General features: G+C 38.5%; 2 protein-coding genes across 2 annotated transcripts in view; both read right to left on the minus strand.

Annotated features, from left to right (window-relative positions):
• LOC149199531 (uncharacterized) overlaps nt 1-23173 on the minus strand; it is a 166158-nt gene that overhangs the window by 17585 nt on the left and 125400 nt on the right. The gene's annotated exons all lie outside the window — the stretch shown is intronic.
• LOC149199532 (uncharacterized) lies at nt 11492-14912 on the minus strand. The gene is made up of 3 exons (XM_089399402.1): nt 13191-14912; nt 12949-13090; nt 11492-12813 (listed from the first exon to the last, which is right to left on the minus strand). Exons 1-3 carry the CDS (start codon nt 14818-14820, stop codon nt 12351-12353), a joined length of 2235 nt encoding a protein of 744 aa, XP_089255528.1. The 5' UTR covers nt 14821-14912; the 3' UTR covers nt 11492-12350.

The raw sequence follows: 23173 nt of genomic DNA on the forward strand, positions 1-23173 counted from the left end.
TTGAAGTCCAATGGAAGATCTGAGTGATCTTTCTCTATAAATACCAACTCACCTATAATGCTAGTTGAACTATCAAGTATCGTAATGTCAAGGTCCCATGCTAATCCCAAAGGAAACTACCATGTTGCCGTTGCGCAACTGTGATCATAACTAACTATTGTGGCATAGCACGGCTAACTGTTGGGGCCCATCCGTGCCCCATCACTGATTCTTGTATGCAACCAATAGATCGATACCATGTATCATGAATCAATCTGGTGCACGCTAAATTGCCCTGCTTCTGCCTAATCACACATCGGACTATGCTATCATGTCTCTTGGTGATGTACTCAATTACTGCCTGGAGCCCACATGCCTTCTTGTAAAAGAGGCCTACCATCCATTGTGCCCCATGCTCGTACAATGCCTCAAAATGTCCTACTGAAGGTGTGTCATGCAACTCTCTCTTGATCATCTCCCTAAGTGTGTACTTAGGGGTGGGACATATGTTGCCTCTGCAGTGGGTCACGCCATCCCTAATCATGTATCTGTCAACTCGTGCTCCTACCATATGCCTCAGCTAGGAAGTCATTATCTTGTCCATGATGCACTGTGTCTCACCCAACTATCTCAAGTGACCCTCGTGTGTCCTGCTATATGTGATGAGAGCATCAAAGAGCAACAACAGAAGCCTCTGCAACAGTATGCCAAACTGGAAAGTGACCGATGCATGGGTCAATCCCAAAGGCAAGATCAAGAACCCATATGGATACCCATGGGTAGTCCTGCGAGTATCCTGCTCTCTGACTCTAATCAGGTGATGCTCCAATTAAAGATCAAACTTCAAGGAATGCAATGCTCCTTGACGCTCATCCATCCACTCATCAATCCCGGTTAAGCCAGGCCCATTGGTATGCCCAATGTCCCAATCAATCTGTCTCCCCAAAAGCAATGCTCTGAGATCCCACTATGCATCACCATACACCATTGCATAAAATCGTGCATCATTGCACTCCTCTACATATCTCTGCACACCATGGCATATGCTTGTACCCCATTGGGTATCACCGACTGCTGCTGACACACCTTGTAAAGTCTAGCATCCCGCATGTGCCAATGTATCTACCATCCTCCTGGTGGACCCACCATGATGTGAGCCATATCTCCTCTATCCTGGTAGACATGAGTGGAATGACCCCTCACATGCTAATGGGGATGTCACTGTTTTGTCGATCCTCGGTGGCTCTTGTGACAATACATCAATTGAAGAACGTCATCCTCAGATACTGCTCTATCTAGTGGCATACAATTTCCATCCCATCTGAATAACTCTCGTTAGGGCATGCTGACCACCCTGCCACTCCATGCATGAATGATATGCCAAGACATCTCCCGAAGTCTACACACTCCTACATCAAACCAACCAGCCACTAGTGTTGACCATAACTCTGATGGAAGTATGAAGGAACGTGAATGCTTCGTCGCTAGGTCAATCACCTTGTCAACGTTATAGTCATCCTTCACACCTGTTAACTGATTGAAAACTCCGCCTAGATCCCAATGCCAACCGAGGTCTCCAATATCCACTCCACTCATGTCCACTGAACTCGGATCCCAGATGTACGTATCCTCATCTAATATATATTTGTATCCACATCCCATGGGTGTATAATTAGGAACCTCTAGAACATACCTCTCTACAAGTGCTGTTGATCTATGTAATCTGTGTGTTCCACTATCACAGAAGGCCCCTCCATCAAATCATGATTGGCCCAAACATCCTCTTTGGTGATGGTTGCCCTAAAAGAATGTACACAATGCAACTCCATACAAGGCCGCTCGACCTGCAACTCTGATTCTTGAGGGGCCATTTGAGTGCTTTTCAAGGACTCCTGGGAAATCTCAAGCTCATAAGTAAGCCTGTCGACTTCCTCCTCTTTTCCTACTAGCGCGTCATGATATATCTCAGCAAGCATGAGTAGGTGATCTCTATCTGAAAGGAGGTGTAGGTAGTTAGATTTCATCTCTACCAATGCCTCTCTGAGGATTTGAAAAACTTCAAGTGAAGGCTCTCCTCCCAAACTGTCATGTGTCACTGCACTCCTCCAACAATAATTTGTCACCAATACGAATGCATCGTCATATTGCCTCGTGGCTGCCCTAATCTTGTCTGCGTTCATCTTCAATTGGTTTTCCAAGTTATATGCATAAGTAGGCTTGTGAGTACCATTTACCTCATCAACTGATGGGACTGAGTTTGCACCGTCGAGCACTTGTGTGTATCATCTTTGCATGCCTCTTGGGAATCATCATCAACTGTTGTAGCCTCATGATTTTCATTGTACCCATCATCTAATTCAACAATCTCATTAAGTGATGATAAGCAGTCTGTAGCAATTTCTGATTCCCTTCCATCCCAAACTCTTGTTCCAACCTGTTGGAGTGAATCCGTGATAGCTTCATTTTCAACAGGTGTGACTTTTCCCAATTTGTCCTGGAAGGTTCGGTCATGGTTTTCACCTTTAATCCTTGCTTCCTGGTCCTTGATTACATTTTCATCTTTGGAATTGTTATTCCTTTTGTTATCTACAGCATTTGATGACCCATGGGATGTTATCTATCACCTTTGCAAAGGTTTTGTTATAATTTTCAAATTTTTTGGCAAATAATTCTTCTTGACTTAGAAGCATTGTTCCCTTGTTATAATCTGCCCTTTGAACCCAACATGGCAACAACTATATTTTGACACCTTCAAAATAAAGTCCTCAAACATGGTTTTTCAAAGATAACCCACAGCTGAGCCAAGATCAATGCTCTGATACCATTGTAAGATTCCGCCTTGACAAACTTCTGATTTTTCTTTAAAATTTCTGAGTTTTTAGTTTGAGTTTTAGTGAGGTATTTCTTCAAACAGTTGTACTACACTCTGCTGTAGGTGTTCATTGTAATTTTTTGTTTGCTGGACAAGAAATTTAATGCCTCATATGTACCAACAAACTTCTCAAAACACATCTATACTTCTTATGACAACTCAGAAATTAAAACACAACTGATAAATAACAATATAACCCACAAAACAATCTTCTCACTTTCAAAAATCTGAACATAACAGAAGTGTAGCACCTGATATTTAGCGGCAGCCAACAGAAATAGGCTCATACATAAAGTTCAGTCCACTTGGAGCAATATTTCAACACTTATTTCAGAAACACACTACCCAGGAGACACAACACAGGTCCAGAACTTTATATCAGCCCTTTAATAACCCAGAAAGTTGGAGTTTGTGACCTTTGAAGGAATAGGAAATCTCAGCATAGAAAATTTCCCACTAGAGTCACACATGCATCTGGTAAACGGTGATCTTCGCGTTTTCCTCAATTCGTACCAGCAAGGAAAAAAACTATTCAGCTTACATAAACACGCAGAAGGAGACTGCTACAATCTCGAACCTCAGCCACTAAAAACTTCGTTTTTGCACTGGAGCAGACTTATCTTTTGTAAGGAAACACGCCCAGAACTGTGATGTGGGATCCCTAGCACTCAGCAAGGAAAATCGACTTGCTTCTCAATTGTAAGTCACATTTCTGTAATGCCCAATAGTTGGACCAGCAACAGAATGAGATTTCGGCCTACCTAAAAATGAAAAATCATGCTACTGGTGGCAAGAGTTCGTCCCCTTGTTTGGTTCCTCAAACCCAACCATTATCTCAGCTGATTTGAACAGCAGACTGAAGGGAAAATCATTCCCTCCTTTCAACAGTGACTTAGCTTTTGACCTGGGCTTGAATCTTTGGCTCCACGATTTTGTCTTCAACCTGAAAGATGTTAAATGAAGAACATTAAATCAGAGATTCCACTGATAACACGTCTTCTAGCTCAAATATCTAGAAAATCTTCTTCTCCTTTGTATTCCGACGGTGAAATCTGAGTGATTTCACTCACAAATCCCAAACTAGGGTGTCTCGTTGCAACACCGAAGTCTGCTATGGCAGTTAGGGTTCCAAACCCTCAGCTTCTCCTTCAAACTCTCTCCAAGAGCTCTTTCTCCAAACTCACACACAATGCACGAATGAGGAGAGTCTCCTCATTTTCCTTATTTAATGAGTTTAGGGTTGTCTTTTCACCTTCACCTTCCCTCTTTTCTTTTCTTTTTGTTTTTTTATAACTCACTTACCTTTTCCCTCCAATTAAATATTTAAAAGCACTTTTCCTTTCTTTATTTAATAAAGTGACTTTTATAAACTAATTAAAGTCACTTTTAATGCTGGAAAATGCTTAATTTGCCTTTGTGGTCACATGGCCACCCAAAGCCCCTTTTTTTATCATTCTTCCCTATAGATCTTTTCGCCCCAATTCGAACGAGCTATTACACTAGGGTGTTTCTCATATAATCAGGGTGAAACAACACCTTAAGCATAAATAATTAAAATATGCCTGTTATTAATGCCATTTTACGAAAATCGTCGAAATGCAACGGAACCAAGAGCAAACCAAGCTGACACAAGCTCTGGAAATCCCTCCTAACCACCTCGCCTATTAATCCAAAATTTGGGGACATTACATCTCGATCATTAATCATTTTAGAGATAAGGGTTAGGGATCTAGCTCAATGTAAAGCTATAAAAAGGAAGGCTAAGAAGAGGAGAAGGGCACACTATACAGCGGCACAAGACATTGAGAGAGGCATCTCAATGGTGAATGGAGGACTTCCATTCACATGTGCTAGGTCCAAGGAAAGTGCAGAAGTGCAGCATAGGAGATCTAAATCAGTGAAGGAGGTCAAGGATAGATCTAGGGCTTGATTTGTTGGATTAGATCTTGGGTATGTTGTAAATTTAATTTTCTTCAGTTGGGCCAATTTTTACTTTTAGTAATTGTGTTCATTCTAGTTGTGCATTTATTCAATAGATCTGTAATCTACTATGTTAATAAAGTGTCATATGCTAGGTACAACGGAAATTTAACATGGTATTAGAGGAAGAAACTCTAAGAAACAATCTTTGAATCACGTAGGAAGCCAAGTTCGTATAGGGATCATCAGAACTATGGTTGGTTGTGATCATGTAAAACAAAAAATAAATTACTTATAAGCTGAGAATAGGGAGAACATACGCAGACCATACATTGTATGCTATGGGCTGGTTGGTAAAAAAATTATCGGTTGCATAAAGCCAAAGTTAAACAAAAATTAAAAAAACAAAAAAAATAACATGATGGCAGGTTGTGTGGGTTGCCAATAGGCCTAACAGCCACCCAGCCACCACAAATGTTGTCGGCTAAGACCAAAACAAGCAGCATCAGGGCACAGGAATGTGCCATGGTCTTGGACAATATATGCAGGGGAGGCAATTCGTATTGAACCGATGAGTCGAAGAAGTGTCGATAGGGCCTATGTTGAAATTCGATTACAAGATTGAATTTCTTAACATGATAATTACATCTAAACTTGTTTAGGGTTCTTCTTTAGCTTATGCTTTATTATTCATCAAGTAATTACCATTAAAATACAAGAAATACCAGAGAAACCAGAGACAAGAGAAACCAATGGACAAGAGAAAAGAGAAACCAAATATCAGGCCAGAGGCCAGGGAAAAACCCACAAGGGGAAAACCCTTCAATCCTTTCCTTAGAATTTCTTCATCAACAAGAGAAATCCAAGTCACATCAAACTAACTAGAAGATCCAATTGCCAAGTCATCTCTCCAACCTCTGCTATGTTTTGTCAATCAATCTGCCATGTCACATGGATATAGGTGTCATAGAATGCTTGCTTCATTACAGGAATGACGCCACAGAAGCTTGCATCAGTACAGATAAATATGTCAACATGAACTGGCATTCTCTTCTCAAGCTCGCATTATATAGGAACATAAAAAGCAAAACTCGCATCATATAGGAATAGAAAACTTGCATCATATAGGAACAAACATCATTATCACAAAACTCGTATCATGTATCCATAGGAATTTGCATTACTATCACAAAACAGAAATTTTGTATTACATAGAGCCTTCTATCTTTGTGCATTACCAATGATAGGAGATTTAGAGTCATCACTTGGATTTCATAGAGAAATTAGCCTCGGAACATGCTCGAATGGATGTCTCCTCAGATGCTCCGAAATTGGTTGGCAAAAGATGGAAGATAGTTGCCAATATATACTTGTTTTATTAAAAATGTTACTAGTATCAGTCTTCATAATTGAAATTGACATGGTGTAATTCTTATGTATTTGCAAAAGAGAAGAAAAGAAAATTATTGTAAAGATCAAAGAAAAATTATTTTTATAAGCATGGGTTTCATGCTCAATTTATTTTGTTTATAGGTCAAAGCACCCATTGAGTGCTTCTAGGGTTGAGTCATAAGTCATAGTCCAAGTCGACCTCATCATCTATCAAGTCGGCCTCATAAAGGTGATTCAGTCACTATATATAGACCAGCATTCGACATAGTTTGGCATCAATCAAGCAAGTAATTAGATCTGCAATCCTAAGAAGTGTGAAAGCAAGAAAAGGAAATGACTAAGGCTGGAAGAAGAAAGTATAACCCTAGCGATGGAAAGATGAACCCTAGCAAAGGAAAGCAGGTTGTTTTTCTCTTGTTTTTAGTTCACACGTGCAAAATTCTGGGACGGTTAGGGTTACTACAGGTCTGAACTATTGCAAGCCGAATTTCAAAAGTTGCAGAGAGGGATGAGACCCTTGTTGAATTGTTTTGAAAGGATTGACTCATGTTGACTCTTGGAGAACATGACTATAGTTTGACTAATCTTCTTGGGAGATCAACTTGGTGGATTGGAGGAGGACTTGTTCTTGTTTAAGGGTCTTGGCTGTCTCATTTGGTTTGATTCTTTAAGAAGAAGAAATTTTCGTTGGGTTTCCCCCTAAGAGAGGGGTTTTTCCCTAGCTGAGAGCCTACATCCTGTGTCCTTCATTGTTTTCAACTTCATGTTTTCGATTTTGATGGTTGCTTGATGATAAGAAGATAAAAGAAGGTAATAAGAACTCAAATACATCACAAGTAATTATCAAGATAAGAAAATATTTCCACCTTTTTGGTTTTCTAACATGTTTCCCTGTCCGAAAAGGTGCCTCTTGGAGCAGAACCGACTTGATGGCTAGGAGGGCCGACTTGACAACTTGGAGGAACTAATGACACTTTAAAAATACAAATTTTGTTTCTTTTACAAGGGTCACAAAGAACACGCCCTTTCATATTTTCTTTTTACTAAAACAAAGCATGAAGAACATGCTACAAAATAATAACTTGTCTTCTTTTATAAAATACATATTGATACAATGAAATTTATGAAGACCGAACCTAGCTACAATCTCCAATACTCCCTCTTAACTAGGGACGTATTCATAATAACTCATCAGGATATTCTAAAGTTGAAGTGTAAAACTTCCGGATAACAAAAATATATATAAAAATACTTTATTAATAAATGAATAGACAGATGATGTCTTTTACAATGGGGTTTCCTGGCTTAAAAACTGCCATGGACACCCTTTAGGAAAGGGCATGATCTTATGATCGTGCCCTTTCGCCTAACTAAACCTAAATTAAATAATAAACCTGAAATTAACTAAATTTTTACATAACATTGCCTTCCTCTCGAAAGAATGCTTTGTCCTCAAAGCATATGTAACGACGGATGTTGCTGAAGAATGACTCATTCTCCCAGAAAGCGTCTTCTTCGGGTAAGTCCTTCCACTTGATCAGATACTCCAAGATGATCAAAGTCACACACTTTAAAAGATCTTGGATTAATCTCTCAATTCCCGCTTTTTGGAGATGTGGATATCGGTATGGCTTGATGTTGATGGGGTTTGACTCTTTTTTAACTTCTGTTCTACGCTCAATTTCTGTATTAGGCGGCATCTTCATAGGTAGGTCTTGAATCTCTGGTGATTCTTCTCTGGTCATATTTGCAGATAACATTTCTAATTGGTGACATTGTATTGCATAAGCAAGTGCTCTTCTTCGACTCAGCTTCATCATCTGAGATGATGATACAACATGATTTTCTGGTGCTTGGAATCCATGTAGTTTGTACTTCTGACCTCCCCATTTGAATTTTATAAATTGTACTTGATGGTTGGCGGCATAAGTACCTAAAGTTCGTAGCCATTGGATACCTAAGACTACATCTACTCCTCCTAACGGTACTGTGAAAAACGGAGACTCTAAACTGAAGTCTTGAATCTGCAATTTAACCTTATGGCATTTTCCCACTTTTTCAATCCTCTTACCGTTAGCTATCATCACTTTCATGTTTGGTAAGGGAAATGAAAATATATTGAGTCTCTTTGCCATGGTTGCATCTAGAAAATTGTGTGTGCTTCCAGAGTCGACGAGAACCACTACGTTGTTCTTCTTTATGTGTCCTTTTAACTTTAAAGTCTGAGGTTGTGATATACCTGTCATAGCTGATAATGATACTTGTGGAATACTTCCATCATCGTTCTGGTGAGAATTCTGGGGCGTCTTGTGTGTCTTCTACGTCATAATCTTCACTGTTTGAATCATTGGTTGCTTCACAATTATATAGGTTCTTTGGTTCTTTTCCTTTAGCACATCTATGTTTGGGGTCCCACTTCTCACCACAGCGTTTACATTTACCCGCTTTTATCCTTTGCATTTCCACATTAGATTTTTCATCTTCACGACGATGTGGTGGAACATATCTTGTATTATTTGAGTCCACATACTGGGGTATCCTTCGTCTTGCATAAGCTTTTTCCACTGTTGACCAAAATATTGGTTCGGATTTCTTTTCGGCTGTTTTTGCTTTTCGTCTTGCTTCTTCTATAGATGTAATATCATGCATCTCAAGTTCTGCTTGTAAATGGGTTTTGAGTCCCGAGATGTATGACTGAATTAGACGAGATTCTGATAACCCAGGTACTCGTGTTACTAAGGTCTCCCATTCTTAAGTGTATTCATCGACACTTCCTTTTTGTCGTAGTTTGATGAGTTTTGAAAAGAACTCTTCTTCCTTTACACCTTGGAATCTTTTGAAGAATGCATCTTTAAATCTCCTCCAGCTAATGACGTGTGTGGTCTTTTTCCACCACATATACCAGTTATATGCTTCTCCCTCCATTTTCATGGATGCATGTCTGAGCTTTTCGTCATCGTCGGTGATGTCATATATCTCAAAGTATTCTTCTGCTTTATTTATCCATGCAACATTGTTTTTTTCGTTACCATCGAATTTAGGCATCTCGACCTTTGCCCTTCGCTGGTATGTTGCTATTGGTTGAGCGAAAAAAGGGTGTTGATTGGTAAAGTTATCCCAGAGTTGCTTGTTTGTAAAGACTGTGTTACTTGCTTCTTGGTGGGGTGTCGCTGATTTTTTTGGGGATTCAACCTTGTCATGAGAGTCTGTGGACTTAGTTGAATCCGACGAGACGTGTTCTTGATTCTCTTCACCTTCTTTCAGTAGTTGTTCGGGCGTACAATTCGACCTTTTACACAGAACTTTTAACATTGTTAAGACCTCTTTGAAGTTTACTTTTGTTTGGACATGTTGACTTTCCATTTTTATCTCTATTCGATTTGTCGCATCTTCAAGATTTTTGATTTTGTCTGCTTGCTCCCCCAGCTTGCTCTCAACTTCATTTAATCTTTTACTGACCTCGTCGTGGTTGTTATTTATCTTTTGCTATGCATCCAACAACCTTTTTTGAAAATCCGCCATTGTCATTGTCGACATTGAGCGGGTTTGCGGAGGCGTGTATTTATTTGCCAGCTAAAATATTTTTCTTTCCCTTTTTTTTTTTAAATAATTAAATTAAATTAATTTATTAATTTAATTTAATTATTATTATTTTTTAAATAATTAAATTAAATTAATTTAATAATTTAATTTAATTAATAATATATATATATATATATATATTTTAATTAATTATAAATTATAATAATTATAATTAAAAATTATTAATCTTATATATATAAATTAAAGTTATAATATAACTTATAATTAAATTATATATATTATATATATATATAACAATTATTATATAATCTATTATATAAACTTTATAACAAATTATATAATAAAGAATTGTTATATGACTAATATATTTACGAATGTTATGTTGAAGGGTTACGACGGTTATGATGGAGGGATGAAATGTTTGACCGAGACTAAAACGACGGTTCGAGTTTTTCCAACGACTCTGGGTGATTTGGATGGGAGGATCGTGGGGACACGATACAATGCAAAACGAAAGGAGGCAGGTAATGAGAAATGTGGATGGAGTTATCGAGGATGAGGGTTATTTTTGACGGAATTGGCGGCAGCGAAAAGGATTACATGGAACTAGTCGATGAAGACGACAGCGTGTGTATGCATCGAAGGTGGTGTGGAATGAGGGCGGTGCCAGGCAGATGACAACGAATCGCACTAGTGGCAGCGTATGTATGTATCGGACGTGGTGTGGATTGAGGGCGGTGTCAAGCAGAGAGACAGTGGACAGGGTGTGCAGATAACTGCGGGCAGCGAACAGGGGTGCAGATCAATAGAGCCCGAAGAACGAACTCGCTCTGATACCAGATGAAGTGTAAAACTTCCGGATAACAAAAATATATATAAAAATACTTTATTAATAAATGAATAGACAGATGATGTCTTTTACAATGGGGTTTCCTGGCTTAAATACTGCCATGGACACCCTTTAGGAAAGGGCATGATCTTATGATCGTGCCCTTTCGCCTAACTAAACCTAAATTAAATAATAAACCTGAAATTAACTAAATTTTTACATAACATTGCCTTCCTCTCGAAAGAATGCTTTGTCCTCAAAGCATATGTAACGACGGATGTTGCTGAAGAATGACTCATTCTCCCAGAAAGCGTCTTCTTCGAGTAAGTCCTTCCACTTGATCAGATACTCCAAGATGATCAAAGTCACACACTTTAAAAGATCTTGGATTAATCTCTCAATTCCCGCTTTTTGGAGATGTGGATATCGGTATGGCTTGATGTTGATGGGGTTTGACTCTTTTTTAACTTCTGTTCTACGCTCAATTTCTGTATTAGGCGGCATCTTCATAGGTAGGTCTTGAATCTCTGGTGATTCTTCTCTGGTCATATTTGCAGATAACATTTCTAATTGGTGACATTGTATTGCACAGTGTTGATAATATCGGTATCGGGAAAATATCGGCGAGGGTCCGGAAAATATCTTATCGGAAATATCGGCGAAAATATCGGCAAAATATCGGCAAATATCGGCAAGCATAAAAAATGCATAATATATTCATTTTTTTTCAGATTTCTAAACATATAAAGCAATAACAACATGAAATAAACACATTGGCACATAAATATGAAGAAAACACTGATATATATGATGTCAAATAGAAATGATACATCAAACTTCAAAGGCGATACCAAATCCTGCTGATCCCTGATAGTGATAAATCATAAATTGATAATTGTCCAATCAAGGACTCAAACAAAAATTAAAATAACATCACATATCCTGCTGATCCCTGATAGTGATAATTGTCCAATCAAGGACTCAAACAAAACAACATCACATATATAAAAGTTTAAAAGTATTTCATCATCATCAGTTATAAACTTATATGTAGCAAAAGTTGCAAAACAAATAAAACTAGCAGCTATCTATCTGAGACCATTGGCCTCTCCCTAGCAGCTTTCTTTCTGTCTTGTTCAGCAATTGCTTCACGAGCTTTTTGTATAACCTCTGCACTAGAAACCATACAAGGCATCACATCTGGTGCATCATATGCAGAGAGTTTAGCGAGATGGTATTTCAATCGTGTAATCCCTCCTGACATCTTGGTCCCACACAAGTTGCATGATATAAGTGCCTGATTTGCCCCACCAACAGCCTCCCCATACTCCCAAAATGGGTCCAAAGCTTTTGGCATATTTGACATTTGTACTTGTAGTGAACTAATTCAAACCTAGGGCACAAAAAAAACAAAAAATTGGCATTAAATGAGTATAACTATACAGTGCCCAGCAAACACTCAAGAAACTATTTTAATTTTTAAAGCAACATCTTCATGTTCAGAATTTAAACAACAAAAGCAAGCATAAAAAATGCATACTATATTCATTTTTTTCAGATTTTTAAACATATAAAGCAATAACAACATGAAATAAACACATTGGCACATAAATATGAAGAAAACACTGATATATATGATGTCAAATAGAAATGATATATCAAAGGCGATACCAAATCGTGCTAATCCCTGATAATTGTCCATTCAAGGACTCAAATGTGGAGAACCAATACAAAATAACATCACATATAATAATAAAAGTATCTCATCATCATGAGTTACATGTAGCATAACAAATAAAACTAGCAGCTATCTATCTACTGCCCTCTCCCCCTTTTACGGGAAAACATGATGGGCTGTTTGTCAGGCCTGCCCCTAGTAGTAGAAGGCCCTGACACTGCCTCTGCACCTAATGTCAAATAATGAGTGATAGGCATGGAGCTATGCTCTCCTATATCTATAGCAGATGGTGTTGATGCTGATGCTCCCGCAGTGTCCTCCTCCAACTCCTCCAGCTCCTCCTCTAAGTGCTGCTGCTCCTCTGACTCCAAGTCCTCCTCTTGCTGCCCCTGCTCTAATGGATCATCTGCCACTGGCTCCTCCAACCATGAAGGTGACTCCTCCAATATGGGCTCCTGAGACTCCACCCTCCACGGAGACAATACATCAATATTGTCTAAGGAAATGGCATCTGGATCCACTGGTGATTCTATTTGCCTCACTCGAAGTCGGATGTTGTAATGCACATACACCAAATCGTTGAGGCGTGCGAACTCCAACCTGTAAGAGTGTCAAAAAAAGTAATGAGTCTTGACTCTTGACTCTTGAGTCTTGACACTTGAAGGTCATAAATTAAAAATTAAAAATTACAATAAGTGTAATTGCTCAACTGAAGGCTTGAGTTCAAAGTTATACCTGTTGCGCTTTTTGGCGTGTATTTTCTCAAATACACTCCAATTGCGCTCACACCCTGAAGAGCTACATGTTTGACTCAAGATTCGTATAGCCAAATTTTGCAAATTTGGTGCCCGTGCACCATAGCTTCGCCACCAAAGATCTACAACAAAATAATGAAATAAAAAATTCAAAAACTTAAAAGTTAAAACATAATTAAATTCAAATTTCTAATTTCTAATGAGTGATGACTTGTCACTTACGTGGCATGAAGAGGGCCCTTTCCTTAATGGCATCATCAAAGCCAAATAGGCCAACACAATCCTGATAACTCTGTACCTCGCGCTTGATTTTGCTACGAAGCTCAGAATCAGGTACCATCCTCTGAATACAGGTATGGAGCCCTTCCATCACCTCGCCATCAAAACGAAAATTGCATTTGTATGCAAATGCAGGGTTGAGGAAGAGTGCTGCTGCATGAATGGGTCGATGAAGCATCCCTGTCCACCGATTATCGATCACATCCCATAACATCATCTGCCTATTAAGGCCAGCAGAACCCTTGTCTGCATAATAGGAACGAATGGCCTCCTTGGCCCTATCCATGCCCTCATACAAATAAGGCATTGCAGGCTTCTCTCCATCCACCAATCTAAGAACCTTTACTATAGGTTCGCTAACTGCACATGCTTCTTGTACTCCATGCCAAAATGTCTCAGAGTACACCATTTTTGCAATGGCTCTCCCATCAGGTCTCTTGCTGTATCTACAAGCACGCCAATCATCAGACACAAACATTTGCTTCAACTCGTACTGACATCGAAGCAAAGACTGGAGAGTAATAAAGGTTGTGGCAAAACGTGTGATGGCAGGACGCCGCAACTCCTTGTTTTTAGTGTACCTCCTCATAAGGCTAAGAACATAAGCATGGTTATAAATAAACTTGGGGATGCTCCTAGCCATATTAACTGCCTCCTTGATGAAGGAGAGTTTCCCCATATCCTCAAGCAACAAATCAAGACAATGCGCTGCACATGGAGTCCAGAACAATGTGGGATGCCTCTCCATAAGCATTCTGCCGGCAGACACATAATTAGCTGCATTGTCTGTTACGACTTGCACCACATTCTGCACACCAATCTCCTGAATGAACCCATCTAACAACTCACATATCGTTGCTGCATCTTTGATATGTTCTGATGCATCCAACGATTTAATAAACATGGTACCTTTAGGACAATGTACCAAGAAATTTAGAAGGGTCCTACCCTTCCTATCTGTCCAACCATCAGACATCACTGTGCATCCAGTGACTTCCCATGTCTGTTTCAACTCCGCCAATCTAGAGTTGATGTCCTCTTTTTCTGCTTGAAGAATTGGCCCCCGCAACTCCTCATATGTGGCACTTTTGTACCCTGGGCCCACAACAGCAATAGCATCACACATTGGTTGCCAAAATGGATTGGTTTTTGTGATGCTGAGAGGTAAGTCGCTCCAATAAATACACCTCCCCATGACTCTATCTGCTTCTTCCTTCTCCTTTTTTTTATAAAGCGATTTTATGCCAGGTTGTGCTCCAGCTCCTGTTCGTGGAACAAAAAATGATGACCTCGCATTCACACTAGCATGTGATGGTGTGCCAGTTGTGGAGCCCCTCCCACTAGCGCCAGTAGGGCCACTACCCTGAACATCAAAATCAGGAGAAGATATCCCAAAAGATCTACCTGCACGTTCAGCTTTGTTTCTTTCCGCCTCTTCCTTCTTTCTGTCCTTTTCTTCAATTGCCTCAAGAGCTTTTCGTATAAGCTCCGGACTAGAAACTGTACAAAGCCCAACATCATGTCCAGGGAGTCTAGCAAGATGGTATTTCAGTCGTGTAACCCCACCTGTCATCTTGTCCCCACACAATTTGCATGAAAGATATGCACGATTTGTCCCACCATCAGGGATCCCATACTCCCAAAATGGGTCCAAGTTTTTTGGCATATTTGTATTTTGTAGCGGGCTAACTCAAAAGGAAACCTACAGCACCAAAAAAATTTTAGAATTAGTAACTTAATAAGTTATTAAGTAATATATAACCCTTGCTTTTTTAATATATAAAATTTAAATTTATAAAATTCTGAAGAAAAGCTCAGATCGAACTACCCAGAAGAAATGTCAAGCATAAAATCAAAATTCTGGGCAATTCTGTGAATAAAACACTGCAGACCTGGGCCCATAGACTGAAGTTCTCAAGGGAATCGAACGGGCTATTGACACTTATCGAAAGATGGACTGCTGTTTTTTGAATTTTCTGACCAAAATAAAATAACATCTTTAAAAAATTAGCCAATGATGTGGCTAAGTTAATGTTAAAATGCTCTAGAAATTACACTGATTATATGCAGTTTTTGCAACAAATAACTTAACATATATGAGAAAATACTTGATGCCATTCACTAAACACAGTTGAGATCTGTTATAACTTATTATACTGAAAATCCATTGTAAAACAGCTAAGAAAATCTCAGGCTTGTCCTCTTTTTAAGGTGTGGACACCAACTCAGGCTTAAGAGCCTTCAAGAGCAATATGGAATTGGATGCTGCACTTGGCCAAGGAGTCATCTTTCACAGAATACCTCTAACGAACATTCCCAAAGCGTACTCTACTATAAGGCATCAACAAGACTTGGCACCAACAAGACTTGACATAAACAAGATGAAAGGGGAAATTGCATCTTGTTGAAAAGGAAAATGTCTAAAAATATTTCAATTTGTCATGCCAAAATATCTATTAGAGCCTGCACACCCACCCATTCCAAAGAGCGTCAGTCCCCATGTGGAACTCTTTTATACACACATCTCAGTAGGTGAAGCAGTCAAATTGCTGCGTGGAAGGTCTCTTTTATTTCATAAACAAAGGGGTCCCATACATCAATATTTGACACATGTGACCTTAAATTATTATTGCTGTTGTTTTTGAGAGATGTGTGCATGCAATCACCGTCTAACTCTTGCTATGAGTATGAGGTGCAATTTTTATGTACTCTATGTCTACCAAACATGATAGTCTGTCATTCTTTCTTCTTTCTTCATTGACATACTCAAGATGCATGATCAAATAAGACAAGGGTCATAACAATCAGATCAATCTTAAGTTGCAGCTTCTCTATAGTATTTAGTTTTACAATGTACATTGTCTCACATGAGAAAGGCAGAGATAGCTAAAGACCTCTAACCTAAGGATCATTGGTATGAATTAAATTGGCTACTTTTGAAGGATGCCTCAAAGGCCTGCCCCAAACAGTTTCAGAACAGAGGAAAACAATCATATATGAAGCCATTAGTACAGCAAACCTAAAGTTACATATTCTTGACCTTCAGTACACTACAGATACATCAAAGATTACCGAAACTCTTAGGAAGACATATCAGCTAGCATGGAAAACCAGAAAGAGCTTGCCTCAAAGATTGAAGTTTGAACTAGTGGATATCACATGGGCCTACGCTGTCAATGGTAATCACCATCTATCATAGATGCAGTGATTCTGCCAAGGAGGTTAGCATGCCACATTTCTTCACTCACAAGCCGTGATCACAGTAAATTCTGGGCACATTCACTCACAAAATTCTGGGCACATTCACAAGCCGTGATCACAGTAACTAGGCTGCAGGCCTGTGCATTTACGGTAACACGGTTGGTTTGTAACTTCGTAACGGTAATACGTAATACGTATTGATTCTCGACAGCTGATCTCCAACCTGTCTTATAACGTGGCAGAAGGTGGTAATACGTATGGATTCTTGAGCATTGAGAATAGACATGAACGCTGGGGCATACCTGTAGGCTGTAAGTTCAAACTTCCTGGTTCAAACCCTCCGCAGCCACCGTTCGTAGCGTCCGCCGTCTCCAGCTCTCACGAGTCACGAAAGTTCGAAACGAAATGGCTCATTTAGGGCCTAAACCAATTTTATAAAGGATGCCCGGCGATATTTCAGGTCGTCTCGCGATATTTCACAAAAAATCGCCGATATCTCGGATTTCTCGCGAGATTTTCGAAATGAGAAAATCGCGCGATATTTTCAGCCCGAAATTTCGTTTGCAGGAAAATCTCGCGAGAATTACGAATATCGCCGAAATATCGGCGATATTTTCAACACTGGTATTGCATAAGCAAGTGCTCTTCTTCGACTCAGCTTCATCATCTGAGATGATGATACAACATGATTTTCTGGTGCTTGGAATCCATGTAGTTTGTACTTCTGACCTCCCCATTTGAATTTTATAAATTGTACTTGATGGTTGGCGGCATAAGTACCTAAAGTTCGTAGCCATTGGATACCTAAGACTACATCTACTCCTCCTAACGGTACTGTGAAAAACGGAGACTCTAAACTGAAGTCTTGAATCTGCAATTTAACCTTATGGCATTTTCCCACTTTTTCAATCCTCTTACCGTTAGCTATCATCACTTTCATGTTTGGTAAGGGAAATGAAAATATATTGAGTCTCTTTGCCATGGTTGCATCTAGAAAATTGTGTGTGCTTCCAGAGTCGACGAGAACCACTACGTTGTTCTTCTTTATGTGTCCTTTTAACTTTAAAGTCTGAGGTTGTGATATACCTGTCATAGCTGATAATGATACTTGTGGAATACTTCCATCATCGTTCTGGTGAGAATTCTGGGGCGTCTTGTGTGTCTTCTACGTCATAATCTTCACTGTTTGAATCATTGGTTGCTTCACAATTATATAGGTTCTTTGGTTCTTTTCCTTTAGCACATCTATGTTTGGGGTCCCACTTCTCACCACAGCGTTTACATTTACCCTCTTTTATCCTTTGCATTTCCACATTAGATTTTTCATCTTCACGACGATGTGGTGGAACATATCTTGTATTATTTGAGTCCACATACTGGGGTATCCTTCGTCTTGCATAAGCTTTTTCCACTGTTGACCAAAATATTGGTTCGGATTTCTTTTCGGCTGTTTTTGCTTTTCGTCTTGCTTCTTCTATAGATGTAATATCATGCATCTCAAGTTCTGCTTGTAAATGGGTTTTGAGTCCCGAGATGTATGACTGAATTAGACGAGATTCTGATAACCCAGGTACTCGTGTTACTAAGGTCTCCCATTCTTGAGTGTATTCATCGACACTTCCTTTTTGTCGTAGTTTGATGAGTTTTGAAAAGAACTCTTCTTCCTTTACACCTTGGAATCTTTTGAAGAATGCATCTTTAAATCTCCTCCAGCTAATGACGTGTGTGGTCTTTTTCCACCACATATACCAGTTATATGCTTCTCCCTCCATTTTCATGGATGCATGTCTGAGCTTTTCGTCATCGTCGGTGATGTCATATATCTCAAAGTATTCTTCTGCTTTATTTATCCATGCAACATTGTTTTTTTCGTTACCATCGAATTTAGGCATCTCGACCTTTGCCCTTCGCTGGTATGTTGCTATTGGTTGAGCGAAAAAAGGGTGTTGATTGGTAAAGTTATCCTAGAGTTGCTTGTTTGTAAAGACTGTGTTACTTGCTTCTTGGTGGGGTGTCGCTGATTTTTTTGGGGATTCAACCTTGTCATGAGAGTCTGTGGACTTAGTTGAATCCGACGAGACGTGTTCTTGATTCTCTTCACCTTCTTTCAGTAGTTGTTCGGGCATACAATTCGACCTTTTACAAAGAACTTTTAGCATTGTTAAGACCTCTTTAAGGTTTACTTTTGTTTGGACATGTTGACTTTCCATTTTTATCTCTATTCGATTTGTCGCATCTTCAAGATTTTTGATTTTGTCTGCTTGCTCCCCCAGCTTGCTCTCAACTTGATTTAATCTTTTACTGACCTCGTCGTGGTTGTTATTTATCTTTTGCTCTGCATCCAACAACCTTTTTTGAAAATCCGCCATTGTCATTGTCGACATTGAGCGGGTTTGCGGAGGCGTGTATTTATTTGCCAGCTAAAATATTTTTCTTTCCCTTTTTTTTTTTTAAATAATTAAATTAAATTAATTTATTAATTTAATTTAATTATTATTATTTTTTAAATAATTAAATTAAATTAATTTAATAATTTAATTTAATTAATAATATATATATATATATATTTTAATTAATTATAAATTATAATAATTATAATTTAAAATTATTAATCTTATATATATAAATTAAAGTTATAATATAACTTATAATTAAATTATATATATATTATATATATATATAACAATTATTATATAATCTATTATATAAACTTTATAACAAATTATATAATAAAGAATTGTTATATGACTAATATATTTACGAATGTTATGTTGAAGGGTTACGACGGTTATGATGGAGGGATGAAATGTTTGACCGAAACTAAAACGACGGTTCGAGTTTTTCCAACGACTCTGGGTGATTTGGATGGGAGGATCGTGGGGACACGATACAATGCAAAACGAAAGGAGGCAGGTAATGAGAAATGCGGAAGGAGTTATCGAGGATGAGGGTTATTTTTGACGGAATTGGCGGCAGCGAAAAGGATTACACGGAACTAGTCGATGCAGACGACAGCGTGTGTATGCATCGAAGGTGGTGTGGAATGAGGGCGGTGCCAGGCAGATGACAACGAATCGCACTAGTGGCAGCGTATGTATGTATCGGACGTGGTGTGGATTGAGGGCGGTGTCAGGCAGAGAGACAGTGGACAGGGTGTGCAGATAACTGCGGGCAGCGGACAGGGGTGCAGATCAATAGAGCCCGAAGAACGAACTCGCTCTGATACCAGATGAAGTGTAAAACTTCCGGATAACAAAAATATATATAAAAATACTTTATTAATAAATGAATAGACAGATGATGTCTTTTACAATGGGGTTTCCTGGCTTAAATACTGCCATGGACACCCTTTAGGAAAGGGCATGATCTTATGATCGTGCCCTTGCGCCTAACTAAACCTAAATTAAATAATAAACCTGAAATTAACTAAATTTTTACATAACATTGCCTTCCTCTCGAAAGAATGCTTTGTCCTCAAAGCATATGTAACGACGGATGTTGCTGAAGAATGACTCATTCTCCCAGAAAGCGTCTTCTTCGGGTAAGTCCTTCCACTTGATCAGATACTCCAAGATGATCAAAGTCACACACTTTAAAAGATCTTGGATTAATCTCTCAATTCCCGCTTTTTGGAGATGTGGATATCGGTATGGCTTGATGTTGATGGGGTTTGACTCTTTTTTAACTTCTGTTCTACGCTCAATTTCTGTATTAGGCGGCATCTTCATAGGTAGGTCTTGAATCTCTGGTGATTCTTCTCTGGTCATATTTGCAGATAACATTTCTAATTGGTGACATTGTATTGCATAAGCAAGTGCTCTTCTTCGACTCAGCTTCATCATCTGAGATGATGATACAACATGATTTTCTGGTGCTTGGAATCCATGTAGTTTGTACTTCTGACCTCCCCATTTGAATTTTATAAATTGTACTTGATGGTTGGCGGCATAAGTACCTAAAGTTCGTAGCCATTGGATACCTAAGACTACATCTACTCCTCCTAACGGTACTGTGAAAAACGGAGACTCTAAACTGAAGTCTTGAATCTGCAATTTAACCTTATGGCATTTTCCCACTTTTTCAATCCTCTTACCGTTAGCTATCATCACTTTCATGTTTGGTAAGGGAAATGAAAATATATTGAGTCTCTTTGCCATGGTTGCATCTAGAAAATTGTGTGTGCTTCCAGAGTCGACGAGAACCACTACGTTGTTCTTCTTTATGTGTCCTTTTAACTTTAAAGTCTGAGGTTGTGATATACCTGTCATAGCTGATAATGATACTTGTGGAATACTTCCATCATCGTTCTGGTGAGAATTCTGGGGCGTCTTGTGTGTCTTCTACGTCATAATCTTCACTGTTTGAATCATTGGTTGCTTCACAATTATATAGGTTCTTTGGTTCTTTTCCTTTAGCACATCTATGTTTGGGGTCCCACTTCTCACCACAGCGTTTACATTTACCCTCTTTTATCCTTTGCATTTCCACATTAGATTTTTCATCTTCACGACGATGTGGTGGAACATATCTTGTATTATTTGAGTCCACATACTGGGGTATCCTTCGTCTTGCATAAGCTTTTTCCACTGTTGACCAAAATATTGGTTCGGATTTCTTTTCGGCTGTTTTTGCTTTTCGTCTTGCTTCTTCTATAGATGTAATATCATGCATCTCAAGTTCTGCTTGTAAATGGGTTTTGAGTCCCGAGATGTATGACTGAATTAGACGAGATTCTGATAACCCAGGTACTCGTGTTACTAAGGTCTCCCATTCTTGAGTGTATTCATCGACACTTCCTTTTTGTCGTAGTTTGATGAGTTTTGAAAAGAACTCTTCTTCCTTTAAACCTTGGAATCTTTTGAAGAATGCATCTTTAAATCTCCTCCAGCTAATGACGTGTGTGGTCTTTTTCCACCACATATACCAGTTATATGCTTCTCCCTCCATTTTCATGGATGCATGTCTGAGCTTTTCGTCATCGTCGGTGATGTCATATATCTCAAAGTATTCTTCTGCTTTATTTATCCATGCAACATTGTTTTTTTCGTTACCATCGAATTTAGGCATCTCGACCTTTGCCCTTCGCTGGTATGTTGCTATTGGTTGAGCGAAAAAAGGGTGTTGATTGGTAAAGTTATCTCAGAGTTGCTTGTTTGTAAAGACTGTGTTACTTGCTTCTTGGTGGGGTGTCGCTGATTTTTTTGGGGATTCAACCTTGTCATGAGAGTCTATGGACTTAGTTGAATCCGACGAGACGTGTTCTTGATTCTCTTCACCTTCTTTCAGTAGTTGTTCGGGCGTACAATTCGACCTTTTACACAGAACTTTTAGCATTGTTAAGACCTCTTTGAAGTTTACTTCTGTTTGGACATGTTGACTTTCCATTTTTATCTCTATTCGATTTGTCGCATCTTCAAGATTTTTGATTTTGTCTGCTTGCTCCCCCAACTTGCTCTCAACTTCATTTAATCTTTTACTGACCTCGTCGTGGTTGTTATTTATCTTTTGCTCTGCATCCAACAACCTTTTTTGAAAATCCGCCATTGTCATTGTCGACATTGAGCGGGTTTGCGGAGGCGTGTATTTATTTGCCAACTAAAATATTTTTCTTTCCCTTTTTTTTTTTAAATAATTAAATTAAAATAATTTATTAATTTAATTTAATTATTATTATTTTTTAAATAATTAAATTAAATTAATTTAATAATTTAATTTAATTAATAATATATATATATATTTTAATTAATTATAAATTATAATAATTATAATTTATAATTATTAATCTTATATATATAAATTAAAGTTATAATATAACTTATAATTAAATTATATATATTATATATATATATAACAATTATTATATAATCTATTATATAAACTTTATAACAAATTATATAATAAAGAATTGTTATATGACTAATATATTTACGAATGTTATGTTGAAGGGTTACGACGGTTATGATGGAGGGATGAAATGTTTAACCGAAACTAAAACGACGGTTCGAGTTTTTCCAACGACTCTGGGTGATTTGGATGGGAGGATCGTGGGACACGATACAATGCAAAACGAAAGGAGGTAGGTAATGAGAAATGCGGATGGAGTTATCGAGGATGAGGGTTTTTTTTTACGGAATTGGCGGCAGCGAAAAGGATTACATGGAACTAGTCGATGAAGACGACAGCGTGTGTATGCATCGAAGGTGGTGTGGAATGAGGGCGGTGCCAGGCAGATGACAACGAATCGCACTAGTGGCAGCGTATGTATGTATCGGACGTGGTGTGGATTGAGGGCGGTGTCAGGCAGAGAGACAGTGGACAGGGTGTGCAGATAACGGCGGACAGCGGACAGGGGTGCAGATCAATAGAGCCCGAAGAACGAACTCGCTCTGATACCAGATGAAGTGTAAAACTTCCGGATAACAAAAATATATATAAAAATACTTTATTAATAAATGAATAGACAGATGATGTCTTTTACAATGGGGTTTCCTGGCTTAAATACTGCCATGGACACCCTTTAGGAAAGGGCATGATCTTATGATCGTGCCCTTTCGCCTAACTAAACCTAAATTAAATAATAAACCTGAAATTAACTAAATTTTTACATAACACTCTTGGAGCAGAACCGACTTGATGGCTAGGAGGGCCGACTTGACAACTTGGAGGAACTAATGACACTTTAAAAATACAAATTTTGTTTCTTTTACAAGGGTCACAAAGAACAT

The sequence above is a fragment of the Pinus tabuliformis genome, chromosome 2_1 (genome assembly GCF_031772625.1).
Source record: "Pinus tabuliformis cultivar Carrire ecotype Pingquan chromosome 2_1, CPIR1, whole genome shotgun sequence".
Classification (NCBI taxonomy): Eukaryota; Viridiplantae; Streptophyta; class Pinopsida; order Pinales; family Pinaceae; genus Pinus; species Pinus tabuliformis.